The following is a 15,441-nucleotide window of genomic DNA, read 5'->3' as shown; positions in this document are numbered from 1 at the left end:
TATCTCAAGGTTAAGCACCCTGTCTACACATTTGTGGCTTAGATGGTTGATGGGGTCCTAATTATGACCATTGGTGGAAAGGAAATGGTTAGTTGGGGGGGCCAGCGAGGCAGCTGGAGCCCTCCACTGGAGGGTCAAGGGAGCCAGTGGCCCCCTAGCAAGGGTCCAAGGGCAAAAGTCCTGGCCCAATAATATGGACTAGAATATTCTCGGAATATTCTTTAGGATACCTAAGTTAATTATTAGTGGGCGGTGGGGACAGTTGACCGCATTCTTGATATGCAGGCGGTGGACTGTGTCTATACCGTGTAACCATCCGCATTGTATATGCATCTAGCCGTGTAACTGTCCACATTGTATATATGCATCTAAGCAACTCTATATATGGAAACAATTATCACAAGCTAAGATATTAAATGCTTGTAAGTATCCACACCCTCATCACTTAGAACAGTTCTTTCTCCATCCAGATTCTGTCTAGTTTGCCATCTAAGCTTTACTTGAGAGTGCATAGGTGGACAACACGATCACAATGTATATGTCTAAGATTTTTTAAATTCTCTATTTATTGCATTGTCTCTGCACTTTATTTTTCTATTTATCTTTCCATTGTGCTATATTCTCCCTTCTTTATTTTCTTCATTTTATTTTTGGCCTCGTAAAAAGAATTAAATAAAAAATGGCCACATAAAACTAAAAATGGCCTTATATAAACCCTGCTCTATTTTCTTCATTTTATTTTTGCCCTCATCAAAAGAATTAAATAAAAAATGGCCACATGGTGGTTGCATGGGATGTAGATCACCTACGGAGCATTCGTCGCGACGCGATTCCTTATTTGAGGTCGCGTGCTCATTTAAATATTCTACACTCAACCCACCTCCACAGCCCACCTTGAGCCCAAAGGCCAAATTAATTCATTCGACTTTTTGATATGATTTTTTAGTGTACATCCCCTAGTTCAAATTTTGATATGGCCCTTTGTTTGATATGATTTTTTAGTGTGCGTCCCTAGTTCAAATTTTGATATGGCACAAAGGGCCACCTGATGACCAGTGACCACATCTACATGCGGACCAAACTAAGGCTGGATTCACAAGGGCCGGCGGCAGCAGCTGCCGCTCGGACCCTGCGAACCAGAGCATGCCACGTGCCCGCTCCCTTTCACAGTGGGCGGCGGCAGCAGTGGGGAGTTCATGCCACGTCGCGGCAGGTGGGCATTGCAGATGTACCGACCCCCCCCCCCCTCGCCCAAGTGCGCTGCCGCCTGACAACATGCCACGCAAGCACTGAGTTCGGCGTTCAGTGCTCACTGCTGAACGTTGAAAGTGACTAGTCACCCCCCCCCTCCCAATTTGGATATTTCCAAAGCCACCATTTGACCATTCGATTTTTCCCCTCAAAAATAAATGTTTCTTCATGACCAGAAATGAACGGTTGTCTCTCTCTTCACACAAACGGACCAAAACACCCACGTCCCAATGGTTGCATTTTCCAACGTCTACACATTGTTCAAGGAGCTCTTACATTTTTTTCCTATAAATTGAAGCTTTGTGTTGTACTTCCTTTGCCACTGTGAAAAAGCTGTTGAGAAGAAGTTCTGTCCAAATCAAGACTTGCTTGCCCTTCTATCAAGCAATATCGGTAGACCACCTTTGAAGTTTGAGCTTTTTTTTTTTCAAGCTTTTATTGATTGCACAATTGGCTTATTCAATAGCATACTAACACATTTGCTTCAATTGTGATGTGCAGGTGCAAACCAACAAGGTTTCGAAGGTACCTTGCCAATTTCTTTGGCCCTCTTTGGCTTCTACATCCTCTACATGACAACTCTCCACCAAATGGCCTCTCACTCTTCCACCATACACCCTCTCTCTCTCTCCCTCTATCCGCCAAATGGCATTGCTCTCTCTCTCTCTCTCTCCACCATATGGCAAATCTCTCCATCATATGGCCTTTCCCTCTCTCCACCATGTGGCCTCTCTCTCTCTCTCCACCATATGCCCTCTCTTTCTCTCTCTCTCTTCTTATAATGGCCTCTCTCTCTCCCATCTCTCCACCAAAGGCCTCTCTTTTTTATGCTTGTAATTTTGTTTGAAGGATAAATTTTTGATCATGACTAATTCTTTTTTGTTTTCTTTCAGGTACATTTTATGGACCCTACTCACTCTCAACCATTTGATTCTCAAATGGAGGATGACACACCTCTCTCCCAAATGTTTACATCGCCACCACAATACCCCTTCTCATCCGCACATTTTCCAATGCCTCCTCATGGCTTTACGGCCATGTTAACCTCTCCCTCTCCCGCCTCTCCCTTCTTCTTTAGACCCCCACCTCCAAATGTGGCTTTTAAGCCACCAAGTCCTCATCACGAACCATCAAAAAATTCACCTCCAAATCCAACGAAAGAAACTACACCATCACGAGCCAAAACTTCAAAGAAGCATGGGGCAGACCACAGGGACGAAGTGCAAGAGTCTGCTTCATCCAAGAGGCCAAGGGCATCCAAGAAGAAGGCGCCAGCAGAGTTGACCTTACCGAAGACGACGACCTCGACAATAAAAGCAAAGGAAAATGGAAAGATTTTTGGGCGGATCAGCTAATCCACGTGCGAGGTGGCATGAGCCATGAATTTAGCAACCCTCAAAAACAGGGGGTTAATTTATGGGCAAAAGTGGCAGATAAACTATCTGCTACTTATCATGATTTTGACAAAGATAGCGAAGCATGTAGGAAGAAGTGGGGACATGTTTTAGGCCAATACAGGGTAGACAAAGCTCACAATAGTGTGTCTGGTAACAATAGAAAATACACTTGTAAATGGTTTGATGTCGTAGACGAATATTATCACAATAGAGCACAGGTAAAGAGTGTATCACATGCTAGCTCTGTGTCATGTAATGACCCCCTAGACACACAAATAGATGAGGAGAATGAGGAGGGGGAGCCACAAAACTCCACTGCCAAGGTTCAACCTACACCTCCATCAGGACGTCAGGGACCTGCCAAAATAGAGGACTCCTTGAATGAGATGGCCAACACAGGCCGTGCTCTACTTGATCATTTGAAGGAGTCTTCTATTCGTCAGGAGGCCACTGAAAACAAACGTTTGGATCTACTAGCTGCCCTCCATGCTACCATGGCCGAATTTTTGAATGCATCAAAATGATGTTGCAATGTTATTTATATCTTCTAGTGTGTTGGTGTGAAATGTTGTAAGCAAGGAGAAATCTAAATAATGTGTGTTGCATATTTTTGCAGGTGGACATGGCCATCCCAAGGAGAATTGCATTGTTTTGTGCATGGTTATGCTTTCTTGCGATTACTGAGCTTCTATCACCACCCCCCATGAGTGATGAAGAGTCTATGTTACAAATGTGGTTGTACTTAGTTCAGTGTATGGGTCGATGTATGCATGCAAAAAAAAGTATAAATCGTAGGATAGGGCACACCCGTAGAAAAGCTTGGGCATATCCACGGGCCAAACATTTTCTTGAGCACTTCTTGCTAGGTTCTTACTCAGCAAGCATGTTCAAGAAACGCCTTCGGATTAGTAGAGAGACCTTCCAATACTTGTGTGGCAAACTTGCTCCACAATTGAAGAAAAAACGCATCAATATGCGTGAAACCTTGAGCATTGAGAGACTCGTGTATCTATTGCTTTGCATAGGCTAGCTAGTGGTACAGCTTTGGAGGTCTTAGGTGACCTATATGGATGTGCCACTAGCACAGCTTGTGGCATAGTCTTAGATTTTTGTAGAGCTTTCTTATCATCAGGCCTAAAAGATATGTATATCAAGTGGCCTTCTGGAGCTAGATTTGAGAAACTATCAAGAGACTTTGAGGCCATTAGAGGCATCCCCTATGTCGTAGGAGCTATCGATGGTTCGCACATTCCTATTATTGCACCGAGAGAGAACCATGAGGATTACTTTAATCGCAAAGGATTTCATTCAATCCTTTTGCAATTAACAGTTGCATCAAATTGCTCAATTTGGGACTATGATGTGGGTTGGGCTGGCTCCATCCACGACTCTTTGAACTTCACAAGAAGTGAACTCGGGCGAAGATGTGTTAGGGGTTTGTTGGGCAATTACTGTTTGGTTGGCGACTGTGCCTATCCTGCACGGCTATACATGTTGGTGCCCTTTAAGGGATGTAAGGAAGGCTTATCACACATGAAGTACTATTGGAACTTCATACAATCTAGCACTAGGATGCCTGTAGAGCGAGCATTTGGCATGTTGAAGGCAAGGTTTCGCATCTTGCTCAAAAGATGTGATATGGACCTTCACCACGTGCCTAGTCTTATAGCTGCATGTCTTGTCTTACATAATATTTGCATCTGTCATGGTGACTCTTTTGACATGGATTGGGTGCGTGAAGCAGAAGCGTGCTTACAACTTGGCAGTTCGATGGAAGAGGATCAAAGAACAGCAGTAACTTCTATGGCCGAAATTCAAGCTATCCGTCCCCTCCAGCCAGAAGATGCAATTCAACGAGCACAACAAGGAGACGACTGTGGAGGAAGAACCGTACAACATGATTTCGGATCTGGTGCTAAACGACGCAACAACATTGCAAGATCAATGTATAGGGCACATTCAAAGAAACGAGTTCAAGAATTCTTTGGTGATAATCTTTCCGATGCAGATACATCCTCATCTTCCTCTGAAGCTCAAGTTTCATGATTTGTAATAACTTCTCATCAGTATATGACTGACATTGGTGAACATAGGTCTATAAGCCTTGTAATCATTTTCTCTCATTATGGTTAAACCTTGTTTGTTTTTATGGTCTATAAGCATTGTAATCCTGGTCTCGCATTATGGTTAATTTTTATTGTGATTTGCTATTTTTTTGTTAGCTTTGACCTTCAATTTACCAAATCACTTTGTTTGCTTCCGCCGCCTCCGTGTGAATTCAAGGGGCAGCGGCAGTGTGAATACCATTCTACCGCCGTCTCCGTGTGAATTGAAGGGCGGCGACAGGAGAAAAATGTAAAGTCTTCCACCCGGACAAGGAGTTCCACATCACTCACTTCCGCCGCCCCATTGTGAATCCACCCTAAGCAGCCACCCTCCGTGCGAACAACCTCTAAGAAGCCCTCAAATTTCAGCCTACATGAGATGAGCATATAATGTGCCTTCCCTAGATAGAAGCCTTGAAAAGTGGCTAAAATGCTATAATGGGGTCGCCAGGCCTGAGTGTGAGTGCCCGAACAGGACTTGATTCGCCCTTCTCCACGTTTGTCCGGACTTCAAGGGTTTTTTTCAAAGTGCAAATTCCGATGCGTGTGTGTGTAATATGTAATTTCAAATTTTTTTTTTCATGCGTGTCTCGTCTGTTTAGTAATATATATATTCTGGGGAGAGGATGGGTACATTGCAGGAGGAGAGGGTCAATAGATCGCTCGAGTTCAATGGTTCAATGATCACGCTAATCAAAGTTTGGGCGTTGATGGAGAGGCGTCAGGAAGGGGTCCAGGGGGGGAGCGGGACCCGAGGCCCGAGGTGGGCTTAATAACGCGGGGTTAACGCGAAACCCCTCTGGGCGCTTTTCGTATGAGCGACTCTCGAAAAACCAGAGAGAATGACAACGGAAGGATGTGCTGTGCTGAGCTGAGCCTCCGTCGGAGCCCGTCCTACTCGAGGCTTCTCTTATCGATGCCCTCACAGCGTGCTCTCACTTTGCTTATACTAGGCTAGGCTTTCCTAGGAGCCTCGCTCTTTGCCGCAACACGGTGAACACGCCTTGATTGCTGCACAGCGCTCGTACAAAAGGAGAAATCCGATCGGAGCAAATGATGGGTTGACAGGTTTTTCTCACAAAGATCGAGGGCTGATGACCTACACAGATGGATCTTGATCCTTGAAAGAATCTCTCGTGTACTTACTGGGTCACAGCGTATATCAAACCTCGCTCTTGACTCTCGCGGTAGAAAATAATTGATAGTCACACAGTCCTAGAAGAGCTAGGTCATGTCAGTAGGTATCAAACCTCACTCTTCACTCTCGAGGTAGAAAATAATTGATAGTCACCCTGTGGTGAAGAGCTAGGTCATGTCAGTCGAAACTCGGCGAGTCGGCAGGAAGACTAAAACATGACTAATTTGGTGGTTTACTTAGAGATACTAGAGTCTGTGTGTGTTGTGTGTGGGGGGGAGAGAGAATGGGGGGAGAGATTGCGCCTGATCTCAAAGGCTGTGAAAGCCGCATGCGCATGATCAGACTCACACTGCACAATGCGTTCAAGTTTCAACCACACGCCAGATTCACATGGCTTAACAGCAAACTGAAATCCAAACATCCCCCCAAAAATATATACTTATAATTGTCCAAAAAACCAATACTTAGAAGAACAACTCTTTAGAAGGACAAAGATTTTAAATTCGAGTGAGTATTAAAAAATGGCCAGCTCTTCAGCTCCAGTGAGGGGGCAAAACTTCACTACTACTGCTCATGCAAAAATGTGTAATGTACAGCACGAGACGGCATCCTACAAACACCCACATCATACTGTAGCAGCCGATCCAGATGTACACATTACATCAAGGACTTCTCAAAAGGAACCGGACCATCTGTGTTCACATAGTCAAACAGCTGGGCTAATCTCTTTGTGCTCGGAGAGCATTTAGCCAGACTTATTAGAGTTAAGTGGCCTGAATTTCTGTCTGTCTGTTCAGAGAGAAGAAATCTGTCGAGAGAGAGAGAGATCTGCAATCTGTCGAGAGAGAGATAGACCTGCAGTGTTCTGGTTGCCACTTTGAATAAGCGTCGCACAAATCTTCCGCAATAAGCTGTGCATCTGTGGTTGCCCCCAGAATGCCCTTGTTGCACAAGCCTGCCACATAGAGCCCGTTCTTCCCTTTCCAATTGTGCGGGCATGGTTGCCTCGGCAAGCTGTCCCCACCAAAAAATGGCTCCTTGTCCTGTTAATCACAGTGAAATTGGGCAAATATCAACACGCTTTTTTCCTGAATTGAATACGCTTTTTCCCTGAATTGCCCTCTAAATTGCAAAATTTTCCAGGATTTTTTCGCCATAATGGATAAAGCAAAACAAAATATTCGAACTAACTCCCCCTCTTAATATAAAATTTTAGCTCACCAGTCTCCCAGCCCTTAATAAAGTTACCTCGTACCTAGTTAACCGCAGCATGCTCCAAATAAAGGAAATCTTTACGCAAAGCTAGTGGTGAGCGACTCTCTAATCTCAATCCATATTGAAACATTGCTTGCTTAACTTTGTCAACCAATATCGAAACTACAGTTCTTAATTACTCAAAGGTTTTGCTTTCTGACCCGTCTCTCAGCTTCCAAAACTACAATTCTTAATTACACAAAGCTTTCGCCTTTTGACCATTTTCTTACCTTAAGCCAATGTAGCACGTTGCTTTTGTATCCAGTCGCAAAGATCACTGCGTCGAAGCTCTCACTCCTACCGTCTGCATATCGGACTCCTTTCTCGGTCAGACATTTCACGGCAGGCGTCACCTAATCAAATTAACGAATTAAGCTTGGCTAAAACCGCTTGCTGCAACAAAGCTCTAGTGCTTCCATGAAGACTACGAAAAACTATCAACTGCTCACTAAGAATGATTAAGCTGTAATTAAGCACCTGGATGTCTCCGGACTGAATCCTTGTCAGCGTACCGACGTCAAGAACGGGAGTTTTTCCCATCTTGCACTTCAATTCTAAAGGCCCAACCTTGGGCCTTTGAATACCGAGGGCAGCAGTATCCCCTAGAACAAAACGGCTGTAAGAGACGAGCAAGTAATCCACCAGCCACATCGGTAAAGACTTCATCAGCCGCATCGCTAGAGAGAAAGTAGATTTACCAAGCACTTCACGCGGAAGAATGTGTACCTGCAGAAACATGAAAATATTGCAGTCTTAATTAGCACTTTCGTAGCCTGATTGCAACTTCTGCAGAAAAGCCTAATTTGATTCTGCAAACCCAAAATCTACAGCCTGATTCCCTCCTGCACACTAAACATCTTCACTGGTCCTCGCTCATGCAAACGGAATTCACCGAGCTTTTGAGCATCTATTGAGCAAACAAAAACCTAAACTCTGAGTAAGACAAATCTCATGGAGTGGTTGAGGAGTCGACTCTAGCGGGTTTATCTATCAATTGTGCAGACAGAAATCTGCAGAGTTTTAAGACAGCATACTTAAGTGATTTAGCGCTAAAGGTGTGAAGAACTCACGGGGCTTCTCACAACGATAGATGGTCTTGCACCGCTGTTCACCAAGTCCAGGGCAATCTCCATTCCCGAATTGCCAGAGCCGATGACGAGAACTTTCTTGCCTGCGTAGTCGGCTCCGTTCCTGTACTGGCTAGAGTGAATGAGACCACCTTTGAAATCGCTCAGGCCCGGGATATTCGGCATCACCATTTCTGCATTCTCGCCTGTGGCCACCACGAGCCATCTCCCGATGTGTTCGACCTTGCAAGGAGATTCTGCATGAGGGCCGGCCACCGTCGTCTCAACATGCCATGTCTCAGACCATTCATCGTAGCTTGCAGACTGCACAGTCTCGTTGAAGCGAGGCTGCAGGTCGAACGTGGAGGCGTATTCATCCAAGTATTCGATGAACTGCTTTCTGGTGATGAAGGTGGGGAAGGTGTCTGGGAAGGGCAAGAAGGGAAGCTCGCAATACTCCTTGGCTATGTGCATTTTGAGGCGGTCATACGTTTTCTCTTTCCACAGCGAAGCAATGCATGCAGAGCGCTCCAAGATTACAAAGGGGACGCGCTTAGCCCTCAAGCAGGCGGCAGTAGCCATGCCGGAAGGTCCTGCTCCGATAATTAGTACTCTGTTGGTGGAATCCAGTTCTTGACTTTCTGCCCGAACGTTGTGCGTTTGCTTCGTCCATCGTGCTGGGATGAAGGCGGGCATGATGGCTTCTGCTTAGTTAATTCTAAAGAAGCTATGGCTAGAAAAGCAGAAAGAGGGGGCGGGGGGGGAAAGTAAGGTTAATGCTACTTTGCACGGAAGAATAAGAATGTCCGGAAAGCAAGCGAAAAAGAAAAATGCATGAGAGCTCGCAGAAGAGAGATACTGAGAAGTAAACTGATTGAAGAGAGGGTTAGCTATGGCGATGGCAAGGCGATGGGGGGAGCTAGCGGGCGCATGCACAAAAGACTGAGAGCAGGAGGAGCAATCAACAACGTAATGATCAGAAATTGTGCAGGAGTATTGGCCGCCAGGCTCAAAGGGTCATGAATGCGTCGATGGGACGTAGAACGAAGAGGAGGAGGAGGAGGAGGAGGAGGAGGAGGTGCAGGCGGATAGAAATGGAAAGAACCTGGGTGGCTATGGTGGAAGAGAAGCTTTCAGTCTGCAAAGTGTAGAGGATGGCGCCCGTGTTAATATAGGCCAGTTAACCATTTGTTAACCTACTGGAACGCTTATTCTTCTCGACACGTGTAGAGCAAGCACGTTAATTGAGGACTAATGGTGGTACTGGAGTTTTCAAATTTTTTTATTTTGCCAACTTCTAAATTTTTCTAAAAAGACGATAAATGAATAGATAGATATACGGCTTCAATCCGGAAAAAAATAGTGGTACCCTAAGCCTTGCCAGTGCCACCCTGGGCAAAACATTCTCCGCCAGATTTAGCCATGCGACATTCGCCGCCACATTCAGCCAGGCGCCGCCCGCCTGGACCGCGCTTCGAGGTGGCGTTCAGGTGGCGCGTGGCGTTGCACCACGTGTCATGTCACTCCCGCCCACCGTGTGACGACGCCGCCATCCCCATGCCTCCAATGCTTCCACACCATAGCATCCCCCCCCGACCCTTCATCTCGCATGGGCCATTGGCATATTAATGGGCATATGATCTGTCCATCCCCATGGCAATCATCTCCCCCATTCCCGTGTGAAGATACCAAGACCTTAAAAATCACCTCTTTCTATTCCTAATTGCTTCTATTGATGCCTGCACATCGGCGTTGTGCATGCTTCTAAACTGTGTGTACATATGTGTGGATGTGTGCTCCATGTGCATGTGTGTGTGTACGTGCATGGCACACACATGTACGTGTGCATGTGCATGCACACACATGTACATGTATGTGTGCCTAGGCCTGTGCTTGTGCATGTGCCTATGCCTATGCTTGTGTTTGTGCTTGTGCCCTATGCCTATGCCTACGTGTGAGTGTGTGTGTGTGTGTGTGTGTGTGTGTGTTTGTTCCCTATATGTTTATTTCTCTCTAGAACCTCATACTAAATTTATCATAAAGTTAACATTAATGCATTAAACAGAATGCATCTCCTCTCTATTTGCTCCACCTTTTCACCCTCACATCCATATTGTTACTGCTTCTACGAAGATTATGCTTGGTTATCTTTATTACAACACTTCCCTAATACCATTAAACAAGACACTTGTTACTCTTCAAAATGTGAGCTTTCTTTGATTTCAACATTTTGTCTAGAGATTGTTACCCACTTTTGTTTTTGACATGTACAGAAGTATACAATTGGAATGCTCAAAACTACGATAATCCACAATTCAAGGTTTCATTTAGCCAACCACAATATGTTTGTAGCCCAAAAAAGAGTGCAAGATGATAAGTCCAAAAATTTTGACATATCACATCACCTCTTATTTATAGAGGTACACTTGTTTTCGCTATACACGGTTAATCTTTTTAATGAAAAATATCTACTATTGTAAGTACAATGAGTTTTCACTTATGAGCACATACTATTAGTAGCATCAACATATAACTATTTTCTCAAGCATCTTGTAAACATAGCTAGATTGTAATGCAAGTGCAAAGCATAACAATTAAAGACCATAATGATTGAAAGGGGGCCACATGATGAAAGTGTTTTATTGTTTTTACCCTTAGGCTTAATCATGGAATCATGATGCAATTTTTTTATTATATTAAGGTTTTCTACTTAGCTATGTGAAATGTTCATCACATAATGCATTCTCATATCCATTGTCTGCTTTAAGAACTTTAAAATGGAAATGTAGGTGTGCTTGTAACATCTAGCAAGTCCACCTAAATAGTTTATGTCTTAAAAATGAAGAAAAATTTGAGTGCTTGCTATGATGGTACTTTAGGGAACCTTTAGTCTCCTCTAAAAAAAATTGCAATCTTAACAACCTTTTGAGATACATTCTTTCATGCATGAAAAGTTTGTAATTTGTTTAACACTAAGGATTCAAAGATACAAGCGGTGAACCTCTTCCTTTGAATGAGTATGCATTAAGGTAAAGTTTCAATTTTGCTCACTCTTTGTCAATCTACAATTGTCATGTTTCGTATTATAGGACATTTATTGTGAAGGGAAAAAATATTTGCATTGTCCTAAAGATTTATGATTGGTTCATTTGTAAGAAGGATACCTCAATATTTGAAGGAAGATGTTTCCTATAAACATGACAATAATCTATCTTTGTGATGGTAACCTTAAATACACATCAATGTTATTACATTATGTCTTCCTTTTAGCCAATCATACACCATCTTCATGGCTGACTTCTCTATAGATACAAAGAAACAATCCAATCATCAGCTCTATGTCATCAACTAGCCATAAGAGACCTACCTTTTATGATGTCCTCCACTAGTGGTTAGTAGTACATTAGAAGCAATGATGGTTGCTATATAATTTTGTGGATCACTAGCATGCTCACAAATTGCATTCGAGTACCGTGCAAGCGCATGGGGCCAAATGAGAATTTACACTTTCACTATGGATTCTAAAGAGAAGTCGGTGTTGCCTGAAAACTTTTCACATGGAAGAAGTTGTTTCATACAATCAAGTAGTACTCAATATTTCTAAAAAAAAATATTGATGATATTCGTTGATCAAAATAAAGAGTGCTTATAAGTAGATAGACCTTAATAAAATGTTTTAGCCTAATATGAGGTCCTCTAAAATATTATGGGCTTTGAAAAAGTAAAAATTCTAAACAAAAGTTTTTGAAATTGCCCAAAACTAGTCACTTTGAGTGAAACACATGAAGGCAAATTGCCAATACATTACATGTTAGCATATATGATTTTTTTTTGGAATGTTCTTCTAAGGTTTCAATATTTTCATGACTATATGCAAAATCTATAACAATACATGGTATTGACCTCTTCCTATTTATTTATTTATTTTTTTAATTCTGTGGTGAGGAAGTACTTGTTTATATTATTGAAAGAAAAGGATTATAGATCTACTCTAGATATTTTAAGTGTTAACTTTTTAATTATGCATCCATAGATTACCATAATTAAAGTTTATACTCAAAGGGACACTGTCAAATCATGAAACCTTATCTAAACTTATAAATACATGTGAGGAAGTCCTTATCTAAACTTATAAATAAAGAACTGGATATTTTATCATGTTGCTAACTATTGATGCACCTCTAAAACCCTTAAGAACTTATTCAATAATGAAGAGTTTTCTACTTTAGATTGTAAAAATGTGGATAAATCTTTTGCAAAATCGATTACGTACATGATTTTACATGCTAAAATACCCTTAAATGCATGTAGGTCAAAAATAATGCTCAAAATTAGTTTAATTAAAAGAGGTTATATTCAATTTCAACAGATTTTTACCATAATTTTAATACCATAATAGAAAATAATACCTTAATGTGTGAATTTTTTTCTTGAATGATAATGAATACTACAATCATCTTACTTCTATGACTTCAAGGTAAAGTTAACACAACAACAAATGGTTTATTTGGTGTTGAGAATATATACAAATGTATGGATAAAATCAAATAAAGGGAAAGCATGATTTATCATTATTTTAATTTGAATTCATTTATTTTAATTATATCTTTGAATTTGAAAAAAATATTAGGTAAGGCTTCTGTTTAGTAAAATAATGTAAAAGATGTCACTCACAATCATGCAAATAGTTCAATGAATGAAGAATGTCTATCTTTGAGTTTGAAAAAAAATATTAGGTAAGATTTTTTTTAGTAAAAGAATGTAAAAGATGTCACTCACAATCATGCAAATACTTCAATGATGAAGAATGTCTAGAACCATATACTACAACTATTATAATAAACCCATTGTATATGGTCCATGATGATATTTTGTGTAAAAAAGTTGCAATAATATCATCATATTCTTTATTCTTTATGTGTGATGAAACATGCCACAAACTTTGTTGAAGTGAAGAAAAGAAAAAATAAGGGTTTACATTCAATTCACTTTTAATATTTTCAATAAGACTTGCTTCCCATTTTCTATATCTACTTTACACTTTCCCTAAAAAAATTTATGATATTATTTTACTAATATATTCTATAAAATTAAAGAAACTAAATTATCTCATCATTACATCGTTTAGGTAACAGGAAAGTAATGTTATTTGTGAATGCCTTTAAATGTATACTTGAAGCCTTTATATAGCACATGCATAATTATGAAAAATGATTGAGTGAAACCACACTGGAATGATGATCCCTTCTCTTGTTTAAAATTGGGGTCATTGGCCATTGAAAATCATGGTGCATAGTATTATTTTTATGTATTCTATATATTGTTATAAAATAGAGTATAAGTCACTAATCTTAACTCTCAATGAGTCTAAAATAATAATTTTGAAATTTAAATCAATAGTAATATATTTTAGAGATAAAAAAAATGAATGTTTAAGCATTGAGTCCTAAAGAGTCAAAATATGCCCTGGGCCAACATAAGTAACACAATGAGCATACAAACAATATAAATGCTACACATCTATGCCTCTACAAGATTTCTACAAATGTTTTAGAGGCACATTAGGGAAAACTCCTTAATTTTCCCTTTAAGTTTTCTTATGTGTACAAAGGTTCAAGATGAAAGGGCATACAAGCCACTAAGGCCCAAAGGCAAGTATGAAAAAAAGGCTCAAATAGTTGGCACATTCATTCCAAAGTGGAAACAACAATGCAAACATGCGATGTGACATATATGAACATAGGGCTAGATAAAAGATAAGATGTTAAACAAAATAAAGTATGGTTGAGTATGAGTCTAGGGCCATTCCAAACAAAAGATCTTTGGTTGGGTCTTTCCCTTTTTGTCATTTTAATCACTTTATGAGCCTATAAGGGCCATATGCCAACAAAAAGAGCTTGGGTTTGGTCTTTCTCTTTTTTTTTTTTGTCATTTTAATCTCAAAATCCCAAATTCCCATTTTGATTCATTGTCCTCACCATTAAGGTGTTTCATCATACTCTCCTCTATTATTCATTACATTAGAAGAGAACATGTGAGATCTTATATACATTAATTAGTGTGTACTCTTTAATAAAATGGATGGATAGTTATGTATTATTTGTTGGAAAATTGTTTTACGGAATGACTTGTTTCACAAGACACTTGAAGCATACTTGAAGTGAATTGGTTATATGTTTACCAAGATTTTTCCCAATGCATGTTGGGGAGTGAATGGTTATATGTGTACTAAGATTTCTCCCAATGCATGTTGGGGAGTGTTCAACCACTTCAATCTACATAAAAAATGGAGTTCAACCACTTCAATGTACACAAAAAAGGTAACAATTTGTTATGTACTAAGCATGAATGAGGATCCAAAATATAGATAGATCTTCAAAATAGGTTCATTTCCCAACATCTCTTACCACATTCAAGACACCTCCCTCTTGTAAGAGAACTTCTTATAGTTCTTATGGTAATTCTTCAACACCTTCTTCTAATCATGAGATATTCAAGAAGTTTGTTTTCCCTCACTACCTCTAATACTAGTGCTTTCAATGTGCAATGAAACCACATGCATGATCTCATGAAAATTTTGACAAGGAATGGAAAGTTTTGACTTCATTGTGTAGATCATACTCGCCAATTCATAACTAAATGGAAGCACAAAAGTTGTACCTAATTTTGCTACTAAGAGGGTTTTCGTACATGCTCTGTATGCACACAACAATGAAAATAATTTGTCTCTTTAATATCATAGAATTTAAACTCAAGTTGCATAATAGCATATAACAATGAAAAGAATTTGTATCTTTCATAGCATATGATTTAGACTCAAGTTGCATAACAGCATATAGGGAACAATACTTTACTATTAATGTGTTATAGTAGATAGATAAGTCCCACAACTACATGCTCCTATGACGGGAGATTTGATAATCTCAGTCTAGAACTATAGAGAGACTAAGTTATAGTAGAAGATAATAAGGCAAATAATTGGTGAGTGAATGGAGTGTGACTACATGCTATGTGAACCACATTTCATCTAGGTGGCCCTTCAAAATCATTGTCTGGTATGATATGATTGTTATGCATCCACCCATCCACATTTAGTCTAGGTGGCCCTTCATAATCATTGTCACTATGTGGTATGATATGATTTCTATGTATCCACTGAATATTGATGCTATTACAATCATACCCCAACTTTTGAGGCCATCCAAAGTCATCTTGGTGCATGTTTAAGC

The 15,441-nt window shown here is 40.6% G+C and overlaps 1 protein-coding gene and 1 pseudogene across 1 annotated transcript; one reads left to right on the top strand and one right to left on the bottom strand.

Annotated features, from left to right (window-relative positions):
* Nucleotides 1-1,521: 1,521 nt before the first annotated feature.
* LOC147619863 (uncharacterized) lies at nt 1,522-3,185 on the top strand (annotated as a pseudogene).
* A 3,165-nt stretch (nt 3,186-6,350) lies between these two features.
* Nucleotides 6,351-9,336, bottom strand: LOC147619862 (indole-3-pyruvate monooxygenase YUCCA2-like). Its single transcript, XM_086772649.1, has 4 exons — nt 8,216-9,336; nt 7,623-7,871; nt 7,376-7,498; nt 6,351-6,934 (listed from the first exon to the last, which is right to left on the bottom strand). The coding sequence occupies exons 1-4, from the start codon at nt 8,906-8,908 to the stop codon at nt 6,656-6,658; spliced, it is 1,344 nt and encodes a 447-aa protein (XP_086628775.1). The 5' UTR covers nt 8,909-9,336; the 3' UTR covers nt 6,351-6,655.
* Nucleotides 9,337-15,441: the final 6,105 nt, after the last annotated feature.

Source organism: Cibotium barometz, chromosome 32, assembly GCF_041138505.1.
Source record: "Cibotium barometz isolate CiBa-2024 chromosome 32, ASM4113850v1, whole genome shotgun sequence".
Taxonomy (NCBI): domain Eukaryota; kingdom Viridiplantae; phylum Streptophyta; class Polypodiopsida; order Cyatheales; family Cibotiaceae; genus Cibotium; species Cibotium barometz.
Note: the sequence above shows the minus strand (reverse complement) of the source record. Positions and strands in the feature narration are given on the sequence as shown.